Here is a 24,591-nt window from a genome sequence, read left to right on the forward strand (position 1 = left end):
CGGACTCGCGCTTCCTCGCACTCGGCCTGGGCCGGGGGTGCCTGGCAGGGGCCAGGGGAGGGGTGGTCCTTCTGGCAGGTGACTCAGTCCCGCCGATCTCTTATCTCCGATTTGCCCCGCGGGCACTAGGCGGGCCGGAGCGCCCCCGCCCCCGATTCTCTGGAGGGGCGCTTGAGGCTTCCGGGATTCTGGTGCGGTCGGAGCGGCGGATCGCCCAGACCCAGTGACTCTCGCCCCAAACTGAAGCACCAGAAAACGGGCCGTGAGCTTTGTGGCAGGTCCCCGGTGTCCTGCCTAAGGACACCGGGGACCTGCCTAAGAACATCCTGAGGGTTGCTCAATTCTGGGGGTGACCTGCTCAAAAGATCTGGCAGTCTTCCTTTGGCAAAGTTGATGAGAACTAGGACTTTTTGTGCAGTAGTGTGTGTCTTGGCGGAAGCAACAGGAGAGACGAGAATACTTACTCTCTCTGGTGAAGTAGGTCAGGGTTGCTATTTCTCATACCAGTGAGATGCGTATTTTGGCAAACTGGAGGAATAGCTTGCCTTGGGAAGGTTCGGAATGACTGACTGATAAAAGATTTTTTTGTAAAACCTTGAAATAAACTTGTCCTCCTCCCCGCCCCCCTTTTTCTCTTAAGGGTCTGGGGAATGTCTGGTCAGGGCATATTCTTTTTAAATATTAACAGTGGAATGCAATAGAACAAAGACCATTGAAATTCAGAACAAATTTTTGGTTCAAGTAACAGGAAGTAAGTTCAAGGACGCTAAAGCTCTCGAATATTTTCATTTGTTGACATTTGAAATTTATTTACGAAACGAGAGGTAGTGCCAATAGGGAATCTAAAAACTAACACCAGACCGGTCTCTGGCAGGCTTGACCTGCTTCAGATGAGAGATTTCAGATAAGAGAAACTGAATTTTTGGTAATTTCCCTCCGGTGGTTCCCCTAAATAATCTTTAAAAAGTTTCATGGGGAGAGGCTAAAAATTTGGGCCAACTCCAAAATTTAAAAAAAAAAAAAAAAAAAGAGAGAGAGAGGCTCGGGTTTGGAAGGGACTTTTGAATGTGTCTGCCATACAGAAGTTGCATTTTTAATATTAATATTTTACTTACAGCTTCTGAGTTGGACGTCCTGATTAAAATGGCTTTTCCTAACGACTTCTTGTTTTACATTTGTTTGTAACTGACATTTACACTTCATTTAACAGTATTACTATCTGGCACCCGCTCTCGAAGGTGAATCCACCTGCAGGCCCGCAGGGCCTGGGTGCCCCTCGCCCCCTGCCCGCTGGGAATCTTGCGCGACTGGAGTGTCGGGAGGGTAGTCGGCGGCAGTTTTTTTTGAGCGGTGGCCGAGGGCCGATTGACAGCTGAAGCGGAAGCAGGTTTGATCCCTGGGGGCAGGCGGGTCCCAGCCCGGCTCTCAGTGGGGTGGTGGAGCTCAGCGGCCACGCCCACTGGTTCTTGACCTGACGCAAGTAATTCCCCGCAATGCCAGGTGGGCTCTTTGCCCACACAAGGGAGAGTTTACTTTCTAGAGGGACACCCGTGTGTTCCTGTGGAGTTTTTAAGGTGTAGGGGCGGAGGGTTCTGGAGCAGGAAGTTTCGTTTGGGCTGTGCGTTCCGGGCGGGCTGCTGGGAGGAAGCGCACAGAGGCTTTATGCCTGACTTGGAAGCCACCTCTTGGCGCCTGCGATGCTCTCCTCCAGTTCCTGGTCCTGTCTGGAGTACAACTAAGTCCCCTACATACAAACCGGAGCACGTTGGTAAGTCCAGCGTTAGCCTAGGTACCCAACTAACACAATTGGCTATATAGTACTGTACTGTAATAGGTTTATAATACTTTTCACATAAATAATACATACAAAACAAACACAAAAAATAAAACATTTTTAATCTTACAGTACAGTACCTCGAAAAGTTCAGTAGTACAGTACAACAGCTGGCACAGGGGCTTGCATCGAGTGAACTTCCTGGGCTTGAAATAAAGATACTGTACTACTGTACTCTATACAGCACTGTACCATAAAGTATACAAAAGTATAACCACTTATCGAAGTGCACGCATGTATACCAGACACCTGAACTAACTTACGTGATTGGACACGCCAACGCACGTTCGCACTTTTGAAAGTTTGCAACTTGAAGGTTCGTATGTAGGGGACTTACTGGAAATATTTCCAACTCTGGTTTTCCGGAGCGTCAGGTCTGTCGTGTCCGGCAAGGGTGGGCGAGGTTCCCGGCTGAAGTCATCGGGAAGAGCAGGCGGCTGCCCGGGGGGTGAATAGACGGAGAACCCTTTCTCCCGACCTGCGCCCCCTGCTGGCGTCGCCCTCAGCTCTGGGGGCGTCGGGCCACTGTCCCCTGATCCCGGCAAAAAAAACTTGAGTCTCCCGCTTTCAGCCCTTCCTTGAGCCTCCTTGGGACTCACCCACAGCACTCCAAGTCGCCAGGAGTGTCTTTCGCTTTTTACAATCTCAGGAATGAATTCTTTTTGGTTATTTCTTCCTTACAGGACCCCAAAGGCTAATTAAACTCGTGTTTATGGACTGAAATGCCTCCTTTCCTTTAATTCAGTATAATTCAGTATAAATATATATTGTACTCTTCAAGACCAGGCAGAGTTCTGGGTGCTGGGAACATAGAGATGGATCTGAACTTGTTTTCTTTTCCCCACAGAGAAAAAAATCATGGAGTGGTTGGGGAGACCCAGCAAAATTACCTGCAAAGTTAACTTGGATTCAAGGCAGCCTAGAAAAGGGTCTAGAATCAACAGTCTAGAATGGGAGGAGGCCGGTTGGGCCAGGTTGGGGAAGTGATAACAGGTTACAGAGTAAATCAGTTATGTAAGAAACACTATGATTGAAATGACCTATTTCTCCTTTATATTCGGTTACTGCCACCTCCTCGAGAAAGACTTCACAACCATCCATAGAGGAAGTAAGGATTCCCTTCCTCTGTACTTTCCTATACTCAGGGACTATCTTTGCACTTACCATAGGATTGCATTTAACACTCTGTGTTGTAATATTTTTTCTCAAAAAATTTTCAGTCAAGTTGTATTATAATTATCTGGGTTAAAATACATGCAAAGTAAATAGAGAAAGTCTGCAGGGGTCCATTCCCTAAGATAACCAAAAGTTGCAGTTTATTGTCTTTTCCAGACATTTATGCACTTAAATACAGTCTAAGTATTTTTTTTTAAATATGTAGTTTGCTCTCTTTTATTTTTCTTATTTTGTATGATGCTATCAGTAATCATGGGGATGTCAGAGGACTGTCCTACTTGAGGAAAAACTAGTTTAAATTTTAGGCACTTTTGAGTCCATACTACACACAGAGGACTGGTCTGGAGGTTTGGCAAAATGAAAACTCTCACCCATAAATCTTAGAGTTTTAGAACTTGTGATAAGTGCAAGGGATAAATTTTTAGCCAAATGTACTGGGGAGATGTCCCTTTTGCTAAAAGGCCAGGGGATGTCTGGTGAGCTTGGCTGGAGACATTGTATTCTGTCTGTTCACGACGAGGTCCTGTCTGCTCCCAGGAGCATGGTGACGCATGGTGCGTCACCCAGCTCTTAAACAACACCATTGTTACCCCCATAGAATTGCAAAAACTTCCTTTCATGAGCTCTGTCTCCTGGATCTAAAAACCAGTTTCCAAGTATGGTTCTTACTCCACCACCAGCTCCATATTCATTGTAGATTATGAAAGGATGAGTAGGCATTAGTACAGGCCTGCTGGAGCTCTGTAATGATGACCAGTCTGTTCAAGGCCTAGGAGGGTGAGCTTGGTGATTGTGGTCAGCACCCACCACAGCCTAATGCAGATGAGTGAGAGCTTATCATATATGATAGTACTCAAGAAGAAAGTAAAAACAGTGCTATGAAGCAGGAGGAGATGACCTGATTTAGGAATCAAGACAACTTTAGGAAGAGATGCCTTGAAAGATGGGATAGAATTTCAATAGGCAGAGACTGAAAAGAGGGAAGGGGCTTTCCAACTGGAGGCAAGTGCTTGAGCAAAGATGTTGGGACAGAAAAGCACTGTCCAGGGAACACTGAGATAAATGTCTTGAATTAGATTACGGGTTGGGCAGAGGAGGGGTGGTACTCTGAGGTACTTGGGCTCTGTATGAGAAGTTTGCCCTAGTGAAAACAACTTTGATTCAGGAGGAGTGGACCACTGCATGAAATGGATTTCTCTAGTGACTCTGCTCATGCTTCTGTATCCAACTAGATGATTAATGATCTCCTTTCAATCTTGATCTTTTCCCCTTCTGGGGTTCTTCCTTCATTTTCTGCAGCCCGTATGCAGCTGTTACGAACCAGGGAAGTTATTTGAGGTAATGTTATGTTGAAATTTGTGGGAGTTTCCCTGAGAGTCATGGAGCTGAGCCTCATCAAAGAACTTTATAAAATATACCTTCTAATTTTATGCCATTTTATAATTGGGATCATCTATAGTTTGTGGGCAATTTGCTATAATTGAAATGCAGTGCTTGGGAAGCCAAATAATTTTTTAATGCACACTTTTAGCTGTTGATACATTATGTATCAGTAGCTAAAAGTGTGCATTAAAATTATTAAATATTAAATTTAAAAAACAGAAAAATATTAAATTTAAAACTACACATTAAATAATCTCAAATTGGAATGTGTTTATGCTTCAGCCTCAGTCCATGGTTTTCTAGACTGTTTCTGCAGCGTTGCAGAAATCAGAACCCACGTGATGATCTATTACTAAATACCTCATTTTAAATATTGGGGGAAAAGGGCACAAAGAGGCACTTTGTGCACTATCTTAGGGTTAAAATGCCTACAGATGTAGTAAAGATGGGTTCATTATATTAGCTGCTCGAATTGCTACACACAGAGCCCACACCCACAGGTTCCGTACGCAGATGGACGAGGAGGAAGGTGGGTCCTGTTATGTTCAGGGATGCACTGAACTCCGATGAGGTGGTCACATTCTTTTTGCCCAGGATCATGTAACCCCTTCTCCTTTATCTTTTTAGAAACTTCTGGGTGACTCCCTCAGGGCCTTCAACTTCATATCTCAGTGGGGCTTTCCGGACACCTGAACGTTCCAGGTTTGCATGCTGCTTCCTGCAGCTGGCAAGGCAGGCTTCTCCCCACTGCGGCTCAGTTTTGTAATGTTGCTGGGAAATTACATTTGCTTGCAGGCTGTGGCTCAGTGAACATGACCTTGCTTTCAGGTATGCCACGACCAGAGCAGTACAAAGAATGGAATATTAAGTATGTCTGTCCTTGGATAGGTTTAAGTATGATGGGAACCAGTCATGCTGGCAGCTATCTACTGGGAACGTTATGTGCTTTCAATACCAGATGGTTGGAGGCAAAGTTGACATTCTGTGAGAAAGGCTGAAAAGCCTGATTTAACCACATTTTACTGTCACCTATTGGAGCTATGCTGGGTGCCACGGAGCTAGGTACACAATATGGTGGTGGAACAAAGGAGCTACTAACCAAGTCTAGATGAGTTCTTCCCAGGAAAGCTTTACACTTAGGAGACACTTCAGCTGGCCCTGCAAACCGAGTAGGGTTTTGCCAGGTAGGTAAGTGGAAGCGAGTAATCCAGGCAAATGTGCAGAGGCGCAGGAAAGAACTCCTTGTTGAGGTTTGTTTGAATCCGAAAGTGCAAGGTGTGTGTTAATGAGAGATGAATGCAGATGCTAGACCAGGAGGGGCCTTGAATACAAAGAAAATCGGAACCTGCAATGGGAGATGAGGAATCACTGAAAGGTCTGAATTTAGGAAAGTGATTTGGTTCAAGCAAGAACTTCAGGAAGTTCATTCTGATAAGATCTGTTTGGAGAGGGTGAGGCCATAGGCAGAGGGAACAGAAAGGCCAGGGTGAGAGACGGATGCTAGGGCACACCCTCATTTAAGAAGCAGGTGCAGGGGCTTCCCTGGTGGCGCAGTGGTTAAGAATCTACCTGCCAATACAGGGGACATGGGTTTGAGCCCTGGTCCGGGAAGATCCCACATGCCACGGAGCAACTAAGCCTGTGAGCCACAACTACTGAGCCTGCGCTCTAGAGCCCGCGAGCCACAACTACTGAGCCCGTGTGCCACAACTACTGAAGCCTGCGCGCCTACAGCCTGTGCTTTGCAACAAGAGAAGCCACAGCAATGAGAAGCCCGCACACTGCAACAAAGAGTAGCCCCCGCTCGCCGCAACTAGAGAAAGCCCGCGCACAGCAACAAAGACCAAACGCAGCCAAAAATAAATAAATAAATAAATTTATTTAAGAAGAAGCAGGTGCAGAAAGGGTGCTGAGGAGTCAGGGAAGGTTAGAGGGGGACTGTGTAGAATATAGTGGTGTGAGATCAGCTAAGGGAGAAGAGTTTCAAGGAACAGGTCGGAATGCTTGGGTAAAAGAAGACTTCCATGTGACCTTGGATGTAGCCACTAGGAGGTCACCAAGGCCTCTAGAAGAACACTGTCAGGTGAGGACACTAGGGTGAGGAGAGTGAGGCACTCACCTCAGGCACAATATTTAAGGGGGTGCGAAAATCAAGATAAATAATATTTTAATGCAAGATTTTGAAAAAATTGACATGAATGCGAAAGACCCATGATGAACAAAATATCAAAATTTTAAATAAAGACAGTATCCGCATTACTGATTCTTCCTTTGCCTCATGTTCCAATATGGCACTGAGTGTCACTGTGTAGAGGATGTGGGGCAGGGAGGATGCAGGTGGAGCCATATTGAGGAGCGAACGGAGAAGCTGAAGGAGCTGAAGTACACATTACAGTCTGCCTTTCTGAAATCCTAGCTTCACATGAAAGAGAGTGAAAGGCTGGTTGGTCTAGGGGTTCTCAGGCTGAAGGGGTTTTTTGTTTTCTTTATTTTTAAGATGGAAGAGACTGAACATGTTTACAAGCTGAGGGGAGGAGTCCCTGAAGGTGGAGAGAGGTTGACGGAAGGGTAAGCGCAGGGGCTTATGGAGACAGGAGGGCACAGGGGAAGTGGATGGCGCTGGAGGACGAGGGACAGCAGGGGAAGGTAGCGGACTGCCGGAGCTCACTCTTGATTAGTGGCAAGCTCATCGACGAAAAGTGGCCCCAGTGCGTGGTGTTAGGATGGAAGAAAGCTGTGAGAGGGTGTTGAAAGGAGCTGACCGCAGTCCTGGAATAGCATGGCGAGCAGCAGGAAGGGACCAGCTGAGGTTGAAGGCTACAAACGTGTGGGGCGATCTTTTCCCTCCGTTCAGCACGACTTCTCCTCTAGATGTGTGAGTGGTGGAGGCTCACCATCTGAGGATGGGATGTTGAGGTGATCATCCCAGTTTGCCCGGGACTGAGGAGTTTGCTGGAACATGGGACTTTCAGTGCTCAAACTGGAAAGTTCTGGCACACCAAGGTGTTGCAGAGCTGGCAGTCAGGCGGCAAAAGGGCAAAAAAGAATTGAGGTGCTGGCCAGAAGAGGGTTTATAGCACATGCTCTAGGTCCCATCTGGGGAGCAAAGGAAGTGAGGCCGTTACCTGGTAGCGACTTAACAAAACTCCATTTATTCGTTCATTCAGATACTCATTGAGTGCTTACTAGGAGTCAGGCACTGGGGTCTGTGCAGAGGATCTAACCACAAAGAAGATAAAAATATTCTCATGGAATATCCTTCTCTGGTGGCTAAGGTCAGTTGGTGCCCAGGACTCACTCCCACCTCCATCTAGAGGGTAGAAAACTACAAACTGCCTTTCCCAGACTCCTTTACAACCAGGATGTGAATTAAGGTGCATTTGGGCAAGATTTGTAAACAAGTGGGGTAGAGGCCAATAGCTGGCTGCTTTTGTTTATTTCTCTGCTGGCAAGCGTGGTGGTGGTGACGTGGGGATTTGGGCAGCAGCATTATGAAGTCCAGTCACCAGCTTTGGAGGAGTGGAGGCAGATGGGGTGGCAGTTGGCCCTCTGATCTCGGGGTCACTGCCCGAGGTGTTCTTGAGCTCTGTGCTACCGGTGATGGCCTCCTGCTTCCTTGCTGCCTTGGCTGAGACAAGGTCTTTCTGGGAGCCCTGGGAGTCTTTCTCAGACGCTCACTCAAGGGCCCATTTCTCCAGCCCTTACAGCAGTTTTGTAAGCACCTACTTCAATGTATTTCTACTCAAAATAACAAGTGGTTTCTGCTTCTAGCACCTGACACCCTTTCCATTATTCAGTGGAAATGAACCCTGGTGACTTACATCTGCTTTGTTTGGTGTTTTCAGTGATCACTGGCAACTACTAGAGAAATGAAACTGGAACTGCTCTGGCTCTGAAGGTGGGGGACAGTTTGTACCATTGTGGAAATTCTGCGTGGGTGTGGAAAAGGAGAGACAGTCATTAAATTACAATTTGCCAGTGAGGGGGTACAAGAACAGGGGAATTCCTTAAACATTCTAAACACACATAACTGCCAGTTACCCCCACTTAGGGAAGACAGTGGGAGTGAAAGGACACTAACAGAAATAGTGGTCGATCTGGAGGACTGGGTGTTTGAAAGCAGGAAAGAGAAAGAATTGGGCTTGGACAGCTCCTTTGTCCCTGAGTGAGGTGAAGCCGTTGACTTCAGAGGTGTGTGGTGCTGAACTAGGAAGTTCAGGCAGAATGGGGCTGGTAAGTGGTGGGCACTATGCTTTCACCAGAATCTAAAGAACTTATTCTACCTGCCATCCCCCTCCCCACTCCTTCTACCCTATCTTTTGAACCATGTTAAATAAAATCTGACTTGTTCTTTTTGACGATAACTTTGGGATGCCTCTAGGCTTTCTTGTTCTAAGGGTCGTCTATATATACATCAAAAAACTCTAAAAGCATTTTGAATGCTGTGAGATAGTTTCTATATGGCATACTCCGGTTGTTTTTTTTATGTAGTACTTGTTAACTGGACTGTAAATGCTGAGTGCAGAAGAGAGAGAGAGAAATGCCTTTTTCAGTTCAAAAACTTACAGGGTTTCCTTTTGGCTAATTATCGTTTTCTAATTTTATTGTACTGTGGTCAGAAAATGTGGTCAGAGGTATATTTATTTTACTATCTATATACCTGTTGCCAAGTTTATGAAGTAAAATGTTACAAATTCAGTCATTTCCCCTCTGTATTTTTATCTAGTCACATTCTGTTAATCCCTTTTAATATTTTCAGTACACACACACACACACACACACACACACATCCCTAAACAATATATGGTGTTATTATTAACATTTAGGACCTTAATGTAAATTAATTATATGGTATGCATGCTTTAGCAACTTTTTGCCTTAGCAAAAATATTTGTTTTGTTGTTTTGTTTTTTGTTTGTTTGTGAGATTCATTCATGGTTTTTCATTTTCAGGGCTGTATAGTATTTCATCAAAGGACTGTGATATTTTATTCAGTCTCTTCTTGGTAGACTTTTAAGTGGTTTCCATTATTTTGCTATACCATTCACTGCTGCTTGGAACATTATGTACATGTCTTGGTATATCTGTCTAAGAGTTTTAAAAGGATATTCACTTAGGAATGAAATTTTCATGTCATGGAGTAATGAGTGCTTTCATCTTTACCAGGTATTGCCGAATTGTTCTTCAAAGTGGCTATATCAGTTTATAATTCCTCCAGCAATGTAAAAGGTTTCATATTTCACTGTATTTTCTCTGACATTTGGTAACAGATACTAGCATTTGGCCAATGTGAAATAATATCTCACTGTAGTTTAAATTTGCATTTCTCTGAATACTGTTTTGGTTTGAATATCTTTTCATACGGTTTATGGCTGTTTGGAGTTTTCTTTTTTTCTGGGAACTACCTATTGCCTATTCTTCCCTTGAGTTGCTTGTCTTACGCTTATTGATCTGCAGAAATGCTTTCTACATTGTAGATACTATTTCTTTGTTAATTAAGTATGATTCATTTGTCTTCTGAGTCTGCTCTTTATCTTTTTTTCATTTTTAAAAGGATGTATGCTTTTTATGTCTTACAAAATCATTTTTGTAATTGTAGGTTATAATAATATTCTTGGAGAATCTCTTCTAGAAATTTTATGTCCAGGACATTAGTACATGTGGAACTGACTTGTAAATGGTGTGAGGAAATGATCCCAGTTTATCCTCTCTATATGTATGGATAACCAGTTGTCTCAGCACTATTTCTGGACATTAGTGTCCTTTCCCTGTTGATTTACAGGACCACCCTAGACATCTGTGTGTGGATTAATTTCTGGTCTCTCATCTGTGTATTGGTTGTTTTATTATCTATTCCTTGTCATATTACTATACATTTGTATTAAATCTTGATATCTGCTAAGGCAACTTCCTCCAACTGGTTGTTCTTAAAGCTTATACTGGTTATTCTTGGCCTTTCTCCTTCATATCAGTTTAAAATTAGCTTGCCACAGTCCTTGGCAAAAGTTTTTGGATTTGGATTTTTGATTGGGCTTAAATTTATAAATTCATTTGAGAATTGATATCTTGATGATACTGAGTCTTCTGTACATGATTATTGTACATTTCTTCAATTATCTGTCTTAACTGAAGTCTTCAGTAAAGTTTTATAATTTATTCTTTAATGTCTCGTGTATCTTTTGTTAGGTTTATTCTGTATACCTTACAGGTTTTGTTGCTGTTGTAAATAGTATCTTTTTTTCTTTGAAATACACATTTTCTTCCTGTTTTTTGCTAATGTACAGAGATGTAATTGACTTTTATTTATTAATCATATATCTCAAAACCTTAACCTCTTATGAATTCTAACATTTTGTCTGTTAGTGTACTTGGATTTCCTATCCAAGTAGAAAATCTTATTGCATGTGAAGAATGATAGTTGTTTCTTTGGTTCCGATGCTTATACTCTAACTAACCTTTTTATCTTATTTTAGTGCTAAGCTCTGTCCTCTAGTACAATGTTGAATAGAAGGGATGATCATACATATACTTGTCTTGAGCCTCAGTTTTAAAGGAATGCTTCTAACATGTCACCATTAAGTATAATATTTGCAGTGGACTTTTCTCTTTTTCTCATAATTACTATTGAACTATTTATAAATTGCTGCCTCATAAGTCCCTTGCTTTTAATCCATAGAGCATTGTTTTTAGAGAACTCATGTCTTTATCATATTGAATCTCCCTATTCATGAGCAAGGTAAAGCTCTCCATTTATCTAGATCTTTATTAATGTCTTTCCAATAATATTTTATAGTTTTTTTTCCTGTTAATGTCTTGCATATCTTTGTTAGAATCATTCCTACATGTTTTCTGTTTTAATGCTATTGTATATGGCAAATCTTAGAGAACCAACACTGTGGTTTTGAGCTGTTTTTTCTTTTTGCCCTCCTTACTTACTTTCTTAAATGCTCAACTATATATTTGAGCAAATGTTTTTTATGTTTTATTTAGCATTTCAGTGTGTATTATAGCCATTTTTCTTTTTCAGATTGTCTAGCGCAGGGTTTCTCAATTTTTGCACTATTGCCATTTAGGGTTGGATAATTCTTTGTTGAGGGGAATATGCATTGTGTAATGTTCAGCAGCATACCTAGCTTCTGTTCTCTAGATGCCAGTAGCACCACCTGGTTATGATGACCAAAAATATCTCAAATTTAACCAAAAATTGTCAAATGTCCCCTGAGGGGCAAAATTGCCCCTGATTAAGAACCATTGATTTGGCCTGTCACATTTCAGAAATTGCCCTTATCTTCTTGAAATTTCTTTTTTTCTTTTTTTTAATAAATTTATTTATTTTTGGCTGCATTGGGTCTTCGTTGCTGCGTGTGGGCTTTTCTCTAGTTGCATCGAGGGGGGCTACTTTTTGTTGTGGTGTGCGGGCTTCTCATTGTGGTGGCTTCTCTTGTTGTGGAGCACAGGCTCTAGGCGTGTAGTCTTCAGTAATTGTGGCACGGGGCTCCCCTTTGCGGGCTCTAGAGCACAGGCTTAGTAGTTGTGGCGCACGGGCCTAGTTGTTCCACGGCATGTGGAATCTTCCCAGACCAGGGTTCGAACCCATGTCCCCGGCATTGGCGGGCGGATTCTTAACCACTGCGCCACCAGGGAAGTCCTGAAATTTTTTTTTTTTTAGTTTATTTTTTTGGCTGCATTGGGTCTTTGTTGCTGCGCGTGGGCTTTCTCTAGCTGCGGCAAGCGGGGGCTACTCTTTGTTGGGGTGCACGGGCTTCTCATTGCGGTGATTTCTCTTGTTGGGAGCATGGGCTCTAGGTGCATGGGCTTCAGTAGTTGTGGCACACGGGCTCAGTAGTTGTGGCTCACAGGCTCTAGAGTGCAGTCTCAGTTGTTGTGGCGCATGGGCTCAGTTGCTCTGCAGCATGTGGGATCTTCCCGGACCAGGGATTGAACCCGTGTCCCCTGTATTGGCAGGCGGATTCTTAACCACTGCACCACCAGGGAAGCCCAATTTTTCTTATTTTTGACAGCAAGAGCTGTTTAACATCCCCTATATCCCTTTCTGCTTTGACTGGCAGGAAGCTCGGGACAAATTCAAGGTCTACTAAAATCTGTTTAGGTCTTTCTGGCCTGCATATTTGCATTGTATTCTTTATCCCTCCACCTCATTTTGACTTTCTAACCTAATTTTTTTCCCCCTTGTTCTCATATAAATTTTTTTCTACTTACATGTTTTTATTGTAAGATGCCTCATCTTTTGTGAACTGAGATTGTATATAAATAAATAAAATAGATTCAGTGTTCCTTTGAGTAAATCCTGCTAGATAAATACATAAATATGCTTGTACACAAATATGTAGCAACAGTTAGCAACTTACAGTTAGGTTGTTTTCCAGTTATCTTTTGCTAAGATTAGCTTTTAAACTGAATGCTGTCTGATAGAAACAGATAGGGTACTCTCCTAGAACATAAGAGCTTATTTAACATAAATATAGCTATGAAACTTTAGAGTAGACAGTGACCCCCATTTGCAACTTAAATTTTGAAGGAAAATAGGTTGAATTCCAATGCAAGAAGTTAAGAATACACCCATGGCATGAATTCCCCACTGTTCCCACCCAATTCCCGGATCTTTCTGCAGATCTGCTCAACCTCCTTCCTTCCACTGATACCATCAGGAATTCTAGTGATAATTGCTGTCCAGCAGTGTGTTGTGAGTGCAGACTTCTGACTCTTCCAAGGGGCTCAAGGTCCAAAGAGGTGATCAAAACTTGACAAGGCCTAAGTTCAGCCATGGTGGCAGGTCCTATGAGCATTCATGATGATGCTGTGTAAGGGGCCTGGGTTTTGGGAGGACGGCAGCAGGTGTGAATGAAGGGTTTCAAAGTAGGAGAACAGCTGGAAAAAAGGGATGGGAAAAAAGGGACAGAAACCTGTTTTCTCCCATCATTTTTGACACTTTGCAGAGGGTCCCCTTTGCTAAGATTTGTATTTGTTCAAGCCTACCGGGAGGTCACCGAAAAGGAGTTAACCCCTGTGACCTCAGTTTCTCTTATCCAGAAAGCAGCTTAGTCATTGGGCTTTTCCTCTGCCCCCAACCAAGGTCAATCATTTGCCACTTCGTCATTAAATCCCTAGCACTGATTTCCCCATTACCACACTTTACATTCTGATAAGTTCTGATAAAGCACATGGGATTTTTTGGAAATAATTTGTCTCTGGTCTCATTTCCTTTAAAATGTAGATTATCTTCTTTGTCCGTCTTGAATTTTGGGTCAGTCTCTTTGTCTACTGAGAGGATCGCTTTCTGTAGACTTAACAATATGAATTTAATCTGCTAGATTAGAGAGACCAGCAAGAAAGGAAGAGCCTATACCTAGAATTTTAGGCATAAGTTGCTTTGATAGGAGGATTTTAAAAAATTCCCTTTTAACCACAGAACTCCTCCATTGGAAAGGATTCTGAAAGAAATGAAGAAAACCATCAGAAATGCAATCGGTAGCTTCATGGCCTTCTGTTGACTGGACTAGACTTTTCTTACTGCTGCTCCTTGGAATGACACTGTACAGGATGTCTGCTGAGGTCATCCATCAGGTGGAAGAAGCACTTGATGAAGATGAGAAGGAGATGCTTCTTTTTCTGTGCCGAGACGTTGCTGCAGATGTGGTTCCACTTAATGTCAGGGACCTTCTGGATGTTTTAAGAGAGAGAGGAAAGCTGTCTTCTGTGAGCTTGGCTGAGCTGCTCTACAGAGTAAGGCGGTTTGACTTGCTCAAGAGGGTCTTGAAGATGGACAGACCGACAGCGGAGGCCCTCCTGCACAGGCACCCACATCTTATTTCGGACTATAGGTAATTCATCAGCCCCTCCTGAGGCTGGACTGGTGGGAGGGAGGGAGGAGGTCTAGACTTCAGAATCACAGAAATGAGGACAGTAAGAAAAGCAGCCTCATTACTTTCTCTACCCACTGATCCTCTTGCCATATCGATGTTACTTCATTCCTCTGAACTCTGAATTCTTAGGACATGTCTGCGTAAAGTAATTGGGTAGAAGATCAGAATGAAAGTGGAAGGGATGGATGGTATGTGTTTGCCTGATGGGTAGAATGAGAGAGAGACGAGTGACTAAGAGCTAGTACTCTTGCAGGCCTCTCTGATTGTGAGACCTGCTGTGTTCTTTGCTAGCCTGTGATGTCAGAGCCTGGTAATTTCCGGTTACTGAGAAAGGAAATAACAAGCCTGACAGCAATCTTCCTGACCTTTGTAGAGCTCTGTGATCCTTCCTGAACCCCCTCCGATCTTTCCCCTGCTGAGGAAATTAGTGGGGTGGGCTTGCTTTCTGTGAGGTCCCTGCTCCCGAAGGCTCTGGGGAGCCCAGATTGGACGTTTCTTCAATTAACCGTCTCTAGACCCCCTTCGGTTCAGAGAGGAACGGCCACTGGAGTCCCCTCTGGTTCAGACAGCCTTTGAGTTGTTCCTTCCTCCTGTTCACATAATATTCTCTTGGAGGTTCAGAGGAGCACAGAAACCAGCGGAAAGGCTGCGTTTCTGGGGAAAGAAAGATAATTTGTAACCTTAAATCAGTGATTCCTTTTTCTCCAGACCACCAGCCTTTAGTTATATCGATAATATATATTTGGAGGTGATGTACGTGATTAAAAACTATATTAAAGAGAGTTGCAAGCAGTGTGGCCCTTGGAACGTATATGAGATTTGAGGTCTAAAGGCCTGTTTGAAGCCTCAGAACTGTCAGTTACAAGCCACGTAGGCTGAGCCAGCCACTGACATCAGTTGGGCCTTCGTTTTTCTACTTGTGAAGCTAAAAATAATAATATCTGATTTCACAAGTGTGTTTGTAAGGATCGATTGTGATAATTTAGTATGTGAAGTACTTTTTAAAAATTATTATTATTATTTTAAATTATGTGAAGTACTTTTTAAAACTGGGCAGCACTCTACAAATATAAGGGTTTATTATTATTGTTGCTGTTATTCTTGATAATCTTCCACCTCTCCAACCATCACGATGTCATAATCGTCTTAAAACTTTTCGGGAGGCACTGACTGGGTTTTTGTGAATAAGTCAGGGGAGTCTCTCCCTCTCTTGTTTCCTTGCTGTGGTGAATGGAGGTGGTTCCTTTGGGCCTCTGAGTAGAGAGGCCCGGGAGTGCTAGATTCATTTATTCTTCTGTTGAGTGGGCTTTATTGTGGGTTGACTTATGCCAGGTGTTTGGTAAGCACTAAAGCAAAACGAATGAAGAATCTTCCATCCTCAAGAATATTGGAGTCTAATTGGGAAAACAGGCTTCTAAGTAATGATGACAATGTTAAGGTAGTAATGACAATCATGAGGTGTCCTTGGGAACCCTGATAAAGCATGATGGTAACTCCAGCTGGAACAGAGGTGGCTAAGTCAGGAGGGGCTTTCTAGACAGAGATATTTACAGTCACAATCCCCGGGATCTAGATGCCTTTTAACCTTTGAGTTCGGGTGCAGGCCAGGATAGCCCAGGTGTTACTTTGCTTCACAATCTTGTGACTCAAAGTATTGTCCCTGGATTAGCAGCGTCAGCATCACTGGGGGTTTGTTAAACAGAGAAGACAAGATCACTTTGAATTCTATTTACGTCTTTCGTCTTAGTCATTTAGGTTCTTCATTTATTTCATTATAACTTCTGGGGGAGCTAGGGGATTCTTTGGGGAAGTTTTTATTCTCTTGTTCTTTTCATAGCAGTTGTAAAAAGAGGTACCATCTCCTATTGAAAACTGGGGAAAGGATAAATTTGCTTTTTGACTTCCCTTAAGATCTCCTCCTGGGATGATCTAAGCTTTCTGTTTTCTTGGGGGCGCATTCAAATGGGGGCAAGAATTAGTCTTTTAACCAATTATTGGCATAGAGGAGGCCTAGGCTCTTGGTGTTCTCACTAGGACTGGTCTCTGAATTTACTAAAGAAACTTGTCTGGTTTACAGGGTGCTGTTGATGGAGATCGGTGAGGGTTTGGATAAATCTGATGTGTCCTCATTAATATTCCTCATGAGAGATTATATGGGCCGAGGCAAGATAGCCAAGGATAAGGTGAGTTTTCTTTCTTTTTCTTGGTTCATGTTTCCAAGAGCCTATCGGAAGTTGGAGGGGTGCTCTCTATGGTGTGAAGGGAGGGAAACAGGCACTTAAGCAGGGAGGACCAAGTCGGGGGTGAAGGTGGGAAGGGAGAAGAGTATGGGTTTTTTTTTTCATAGTAACATTGATGGGAAGAAAATTGGTTCATAAATTGAGAGGCAGTAGAGTGATATCGGCTGGTGTGGCCCTGGGTGTTTCTTTCATCTTTGTATTTTATCCTTTATTTGTGTAAAATTAATAGGCCTGGCTTATACATCAGCTTCTCTCCCTGGTTTGACAGATCATCTGGGAGGGTTAGGGAGTCCCTTCTGCTCATGCTGAGTAGAAACAGGAGGAAATGCCGGTCCACTCCCATCTTGCTCTCTGACTGTCATCTATTTCTCCTCAGCCAGCTCAGGATCAGTGTGGAGTCATTAGGCTGCAGGGGAGCTGGGCAGGGGAAGGTCCTTGAGACTGATGTATCCAGAGAATGTCAAAAGTACAGATTTGGGGTTGAAAATGAGGTAGGGGTGAAGATCTCAGGGATGCTGTGATTGCTGGAAAAGTATATAAATTCCAGCTGGCCTTATATGGTACTTCTGACCTATGGACAGGCCAGGAAAAGCTCGGGTCTCTAGTATGTGACAGTATGTCCACCAAGGACCTGCTTCTGAGGACTCTGGTAAATCACTGCTTAAGAATTTCCTCATGTTCCTTAATGATTGTTGTTTCATTTCTGAAATTTGGGAATATAGGGTGACTGTATGCCCCCACCATCAAATGCAAAGTGGGAAGGAAAATGAAAAAATACAACTCCTTTTTTGGTGTCCCCTAATCAACTTATTTCCCAATCATTTATGTAGATTTAATTATCGTTATTAATTTAAAAATAAAGATAGCACATTAGTAACCAAATGTTAAACAGAAAGGAAATAACACCAAAAGCAGTGCCTATTTCTGAAATATAGTTCTTTCACAATCCCTGTGGTCCAGGGTGAATGAGTAGCAAAATACCCTAACCGTGTAATTTTGCCACCTCATGTCTGCTGTGTCAGAATGAGTTGGAATTTCCAGCATTGATTAAAATATTTTAGGGACTTCAAAACTGTATCATTAGAATTTTTCTAGTAAAAATGTTTCCCCAGCTACCTTCTCACTTCCTTTTTTCAGTAAAGCCCTCAGAGTTTTTCAGTATAACACCAGCCTGGCTTTTGGGAAGAGAATGAACTTGGGAGGATTTCATTTTCAGGCCTGCTCTCTCAATCCTTCATGACACAAATGGCCCATGTATCTATCCCCAACCTAGGTACAGGTTGGCCCCCCAAAGACTTACCTCTTTTCTGAGTAAATTCCAGGAGTGTAATTTGCTCATGGCTTTGGAGGGACTATAAAACAGAGAGGTCTCGTTTAGGATCACTGAAGTTCACTGAAAGGGCTCCTCTGGTCACATTTTCTTGCTCTAATAAATTACACAGCCTGAGGTTTGCATATGAGGCCTAATAGTCAGCCCTACTGACATTTGTTTCTTGTTGGTGGTTCTCTTAGAGTTTCTTGGATCTTGTGATTGAACTGGAGAAGCTAAACCTGGTTGCTCCAGATCACTTGGATTTATTAGAAAAATGCCTAAGGAACATCCACAGAATAGACCTGAAGACAAAAATCCAGAAATACAAGCAGTCTGGTGAGCAGCATTTTGGCATCTCTGTGGCCTAAGGAAGTATCTGTGCATAGTGGGTTTCATTGGTAGAGATCCGTGTGTTGGATGGGTGGATGGAACAGAACCCGAAGGTCCACAGCTCCCACCAGCCTGTGGCTAGAGATCAGAACCCTTTATATCCTCCATACCCCGTATCTGCTAACTTCATCACCCAGCACCCCTGACCACAGAGTCTTGGCCCTCTGCAAAATGCCGCCAAGCAGCTCTTAACATTCTGGTCTTCAGGAAAGAGTCTGCACCCCCATTTTCTGTACTGGCTGGTGGCGCTGTGGGCACTCAGGGCTTTTGAGTCTATGCTGAGCCCTGCTGCCTTGCTCTAGAGTTTGGCCTGACTTGGGATGATATCCTATCACTGGGGTCCCATAACTGCCCTGCATATGTCTCCAGTTGCACAAAACCTCCTCATGCAAAAGGGCATCTTTTCTGCTGAGAACCCCTCCTCCCATAAAGGGGACCAGCTCACCCTGGCCTTCTCTCTCATGGCACCCCTACCTGTTGTCTTTTAGACTCACAGTCAGCGTGGGCTCTGCTAGCAGTCTACTACCACCACAGGGCATGGCTGATACTCAGTGATCTACACACAGCCCTGCCCCCTGCCCCCCCCCCCACAATGGCTGATTCAAGATCAAGAACAGGAGTAGCATTTTTAGTCTGTTCTTAATGACATTGATAGAAGAGTCATCTGATCTGATATTTTGAATTCAGTAAGGTGGCTGGAAAGTTTAGGGTATTTTGAAAGATCATGATTGACCCTGAACTGAGCCACTGTTGAAGATTCATTTGATGATAATTTGTAAATCTTAACTCAGAGCCTGTCTTCTGCTTGCAGCTCAAGGAGTGGAAACAAATTACGTAAATGCTCTCCAGGCATCTCTGCCAAACTTGAGTATTAAGGATCCTTCATATAACCTAAGGGTGAGTCTGGAGCAAATGTGTGGAATCCCAGCATGAAACAGTTTCAGAACTTTGATAAAAATGTACATATTCTCCCAGCATGTACTTTGTTTAATATCTGAAAAAAATTGTGATAGAAATGTGCATTTGTTTTAAAATATGTATAAATTCTTATAATTTCAAAGCTAACATGTGTTCATTGAAATAATTTGGAAAATACAGAGAAATATATATAAAGGGAAGGAAATAAATCACCTCCATGTTAACAGTTATTCCCTTCTAGTCTTTTTGTTTTCCTGTGTGTGTATCTACATATACAAACATTTTTTTCATTGTTCACTTGTTCCTTTGAAAATTTAGCTTCTTAAGTAAAAATAGGTAGGACATGCCCATGGACAAAGAATTCAAAATGTGCTAAAAGAATTTTTAAAGTATATTTCCTCTTACCCCAGTTCCTTTCCCCAGAGGCAGCTATTGGTAACCATTTTCTTCTATCCAGAGATAGTCTTTGCAAATATCATATTTAATTTGTATTTTTTTCTTCTGTACAAATGGTAGCACACTATGCCCACTTCCTGATCTGAGAATTCTTAGAAATTGTTTCACATGAATCATACGGGACTGCCTTTATTTAATCATTGTTTTTAATGATTGAACATAGTTTCACTTTCTAGATGTATCAATATGTTTAGCCTTTTCTTGTATATGTGGACTTTTAGATTATTCCCAATCTTTTGTTATAAAACAATACTTCAAAATAAATATCCTTGTATTTACCTCTCTGTGCCTTTGCTTTTCATTGAGCTTATTTTAATGATTTCAACAGAAGTGTTTTTGTTATTGAGTGATGTTACTGAGTGATTGATTTGTGACCGTAAATAATATGTAGTCACTTCTGGTTGTTGTGTTAGTCAGTGGTGCAAGGTTATCATGAGAACTGTGCTTTGGTTAATCTTTTATCTTGAGAAGTTAACCTTAGTGTAATCTCATCCTCATCCTCATTCCATATAAGGATATGTGGAATTTGTAGTCAGGACTTAGACCACAGTTTATAATCTGTGATTAAATCATAAGCACTTTCATAAAAGTATGTGATGAACATATTGACTATACCTGTAATAAAAATAGTTTTGTGGAGAATATAATCTGTAAGAGATACCACTAAGCAATAGAATTTCAGAGCTCAGATGGATGGTAAGCATTATACTGTCCAACACCCTCATTAAATAAATAAGGACATTTAGGCCTAAGGAATATTAAGTGACTGCCCACCTCTACCTACCGCCAGACCTGGGCCAGTCCATACTCCTTTCTGTACACCATGGTGTGTTTAATAAACTACATGGTATCGTGTCATAGCTTAGATATATCTGTCATTTTTGTCAAGAATTAAATATGCTTTTCTTGTCCTTCTGAATCTCTATGATACCAAATCATGAGAGAAAACTGATTTAGGATTCAGATCCAGATTTTCTGGGCTTTCTCTGCTATTGTCTATCTAACATAAATTATACTGTCATTCTTAGTTAAAAGCCTGCCATATTTTTGTTATTCTTTCTATTTTGTTAATGCAAGTAATTGTATTCACTGTCCATATAGCCTATTAGGAACCCACATGCTCTGTGTGTAAATTTTTCTTTAAATTTGCTATATTAATCTGTGACCCTGATCATTCGTTCATTTAGTTAGCAGGCACTGTGGCATATGGATTCAGTGAATTCCTCACAAGATTTGGGAACTGAATACCTGGATGTTAACTCATACAAGGCTGCAAAATAACACATGATACCAACATACTATAGAATAAAGAAGTTGTGGGAATTCCTTGGCGGTCCAGTGGTTAGGACTCCATGCTTCCACTGCAGAGGGCACGGGCTTGATCCCTGGTTGGGGAACTAAGATCCCTCAAGCCGTGCTGTGCAGCCAAAAAAAAAAGTTGTGACTCTGTAATATAATGCTTTTTATATTTATCTGCAATAAATCTAGCTTTGATTTGATGTTATATCTCTTTAATAGTATGTAAAAGAGAATGCACACCTATGTGGGGTTCCAAATTCTCTCTAATATCATTATCCTCTGGCTAAGTCATTGGTTATTAGTGATAAAAGCAACTTATATGTTTTTCTTTCATTTAGATGCACAGACTTAGCTACAGACACAGCTTAATAAATAGTGTACTTCTCTCTTTTGGCTAGGATAGCTTCAGAGGAGAACTGTCATTTGAAAGCTGAGCGTATCAGATGGTTGACAGTGTGTGCTATGTGTACCTTACACAGGACCTGTCATCTGAGAAGAGAAAGGGTCTGTTCAATCTTTCATTCTCTGATTCATCCCATTCTGGCCCTCAGAAAGGGTAGCTAACTTTCAAGAACCACTCCCACATGTGGCTTGTGTGTAGCTAGGCATTATAGAAAAATAATAACTGGACATTTATTAAGCACTTCCGTGTGCTTAAAAGGCACTGTGCTGAGTGCTTTGTGTACATTTAATCTTCAAAAAAATTATAAGGTAAGTACTATTATTATCCTCATTTTGAAGATAAAGAAACACACATATAGTTAAAGAACTTGCTCAAAGTTACATAGCTAGTAAGTGGCAGAATCCCTCTCCCACTCTTAACCATACTGTACCTTGCCTCTGTGTTAAAGATCAGGTTGAATGTCAATTGCATGTTCCAACAGCTTGTTCTAACTTGGAGCTATTGTAGCAACTCTCCTATACCATATTCTAAATGCTAGTTGAGCATATTTACACATTCATTGTATTTTCACTTTGAATTGCTACTTTGGCCATAGAATATGGATTTATGGAGTTAATGGCTCTTGCTAGCCTTCTTTAGATAATTTAACAGTGAATGTGATATTTTTATTTTTTCTTGGGTAAGAATCCTATCGAGATATTTAAAGAGGTGTAATATAATGTCTCTGAAAAATGAACAGGGAGTGTGACCTTATTTTTTATATTTGAAGCTCCAGAATGGGAGGAGTAAAGAACACAGACTCATGATGGGACAACCTGACATTCAGAGTAAGACCAGCTTTTCTTTATATTCACTCTTTATAAATGATTGATAATTCAAGTACAGAATGTTGCATTTTTAGAGTTGCCTTTCTTTTATCTACATATTTTAATTAAGTTCTCAAAATAAAAAACAGTTAAACTCTTAAAATATATTCATTGGCATTTCTAGTTATCCATCAAATTAGCTTATTTGAGTTTAAACACCTCTTACTTCATCAGCTTCATCATCTTGACTATATTTTTTAAGAGATATAACATTTATACCTGAAATAGAACTATAACCAGGTCATGTTAAACATTAATCTAGCCATGGTAATGAGCCATGTTAAACCAAATATCTAGCAGCAGGAAGAAGAAAGGTTACTAAGATCTTGTTTTATAGCCCATTTAATAAATCTAGATACTGTACAGATGACATTCCCCACCCCTACAAAGAAAGGAAGAAAAAAAAAACACCTAGTCATTTCAACCATAAGATTTAAGGGATTTAAGATCCCTCTCATCGCTCTTAAAACATCAGCACTTGATCCCAACATTTTCAAGAAGTGTATTTTTTGCTTGTCTTGAGTCCTCCTTGAAGTGAGGGCTGAGACTCAGTCTCTTAGTGTAGTACTTAAGAACTCCCGGAGGTGGGGCTGCATAGACAGGTAAGGAGGACTCAGTCTTCCCTGAGGAGCTTGGAATTTGTGTGCAGGGGCGATCCTGAATGTAGAGAGCAGGGCAGTGGCCTGATGGAGACCTCCTCTATATGGCAACACCTCATGACTCAGCCGACATGCTGTCTATGTGCACCTGCAAGCCTTCTGCCCAGCTCAGCCAGATGGAGCAGCTCATGCCCAGCATTCCCTATGTAAAAGTCAGCTCTCCAGCAAAAGCTGTTGAGGAGCAAATTAATTTCTGAGGTGACAGTATGTTTCTTAAAACACTGGTGAGGTGGTGAGAATTAGCTGTTTAAAATGGGAGACCCGGTAGATTTGGATAGGAATTTAAAATAATCAGTGTTGGGCTTCCCCGGTGGCGCAGTGGTTGAGAGTCTGCCTGCCAATGCAGGGGACACGGGTTCGAGCCCTGGTCTGGGAGGGTCCCACATGCCGTGGAGCGGCTAGGCCCGTGAGCCACAATTACTGAGCCTGCGCGTCTGGAGCCTGTGCTCCGCAACAAGAGAGGCCGCGACAGTGACAGGCCCGCGCACCGCGATGAAGAGTGGCCCCCGCTCGCCGCAACTAGAGAAAGCCCTCGCACAGAAACGGAGACCCAACACAGCCAAAAATAATAATAATAAAAAATAATAATAATCAGTGTTTTTTCCATTGGGCTCCCTGATGGCAGGTTTATCCTTGATGGTAATTAAACAGATGAGGTAAGTGAGGCTCCCAACAGCCCTGCAGATCCTTAGGAGAGCTAGTTGCCTGCTTTTGCCTGGATGTGGTTCATTTGCTAGTAAAAGAGAAAAGCATCCTGATAACTTGACCTTAATCTAATAGAAGTTTAAAATAATCAAACCAAGTATTCATATTATTTTGGACTTCCAAATAGATTTCAATTGGATGATGATGATAATAACTACAATTTATTAAGCACTCTTAGTAAGTGCTAAGTGCCCTGAACTGAGATGGACATATTACTATATTATTTTGTGTGTTTTTTAAATTCTGTTAAGCCATGATTGCTGAAATACAAAAAGATAAAGTGAAATTTCCTCTTAATTCTGAGTATCAGACATAACCACTATTAATGTTTGATCTGTGTACCTCTAGTAAGTATATGTAGGTATACGCACACAAACACATGTAAAATTTTTAAGTACGTTGGCTCCTTATTATAATATTATTCAGTAATCTATTTTTCACTTAATACATCCTGCATATCTTTTCATGTCAAATACATAAAGATTTCTCGTATCCTTTTTAACATTGTGTAGTATTCCATCGTAGGTATCATAATTTATTTAACCAGTTTCGTGTTGGTAGGCTTTTAGTTTCTTTCTAGCTTAGGGCCATTACAAACAGTCCTTCAGTACATCTCCTTGACGTTTTTGCACACGCGCTCTATTATTTCCTTAGGATAAACTTCTAGAAGCAGAATGTTGGTTTAAAGGGTATTGCTAATTGTCCTTTAAAAAGACTGTTTCAACTTATACAGCATTACCATTTGAAAGTGCTCATTTCCCCCAAACCTTACCAAATATTGGCATTTTCTTTGCCTGTCTTTAGACATTATTTCTCATTTTTGCAGCAGTCATAAATTAGATGCTCATCTCTGAGATTAAAAAACAAAACAAGACAAAACAAAACCCAACACACCCTGAGACTTCAGAAACATGCCCAGGATCACAGGACTTGTTAGTGATGGTGCTAGGGTTTCAGCCAGCCCTTTATGGCTTCAAAACTGGTGTTTTTTCCACCTCCCTGGGACTAGTAAAGTCATTTTTTATCTACAGAGGTTGCTCTAGGTTCATCTATATTTGCTAAGCCC

The 24,591-nt window shown here is 41.9% G+C and overlaps 1 protein-coding gene across 20 annotated transcripts in view; it reads left to right on the top strand.

Annotated features, from left to right (window-relative positions):
- Positions 1 to 24,591, top strand: part of CFLAR (CASP8 and FADD like apoptosis regulator) — a 62,662-nt gene that overhangs the window by 1,043 nt on the left and 37,028 nt on the right. For 10 of the 20 annotated variants that reach the window (XM_036857573.1, XM_036857574.1, XM_036857581.1 and 7 more), the window contains 5 exons: positions 13,824 to 14,235; positions 16,355 to 16,460; positions 18,030 to 18,165; positions 19,031 to 19,116; positions 22,065 to 22,122. In XM_036857573.1, coding sequence (XP_036713468.1) covers positions 13,874 to 14,235; positions 16,355 to 16,460; positions 18,030 to 18,165; positions 19,031 to 19,116; positions 22,065 to 22,122 — 748 coding nt within the window. In that variant the 5' untranslated portion in view covers positions 13,824 to 13,873. Of the gene's footprint in view, positions 1 to 6,939; positions 6,962 to 8,233; positions 8,292 to 8,444; positions 8,627 to 13,823; positions 14,236 to 16,354; positions 16,461 to 18,029; positions 18,166 to 19,030; positions 19,872 to 20,780; positions 20,853 to 21,290; positions 21,367 to 22,064; positions 22,123 to 24,591 lie in introns of those variants that run through there. The other 10 variants (XM_036857577.1, XM_036857575.1, XM_036857584.1 and 7 more) reach the window with 8 other exon arrangements.

This window comes from Balaenoptera musculus, chromosome 7 (assembly GCF_009873245.2).
Source record: "Balaenoptera musculus isolate JJ_BM4_2016_0621 chromosome 7, mBalMus1.pri.v3, whole genome shotgun sequence".
Lineage (NCBI taxonomy): Eukaryota > Metazoa > Chordata > Mammalia > Artiodactyla > Balaenopteridae > Balaenoptera > Balaenoptera musculus.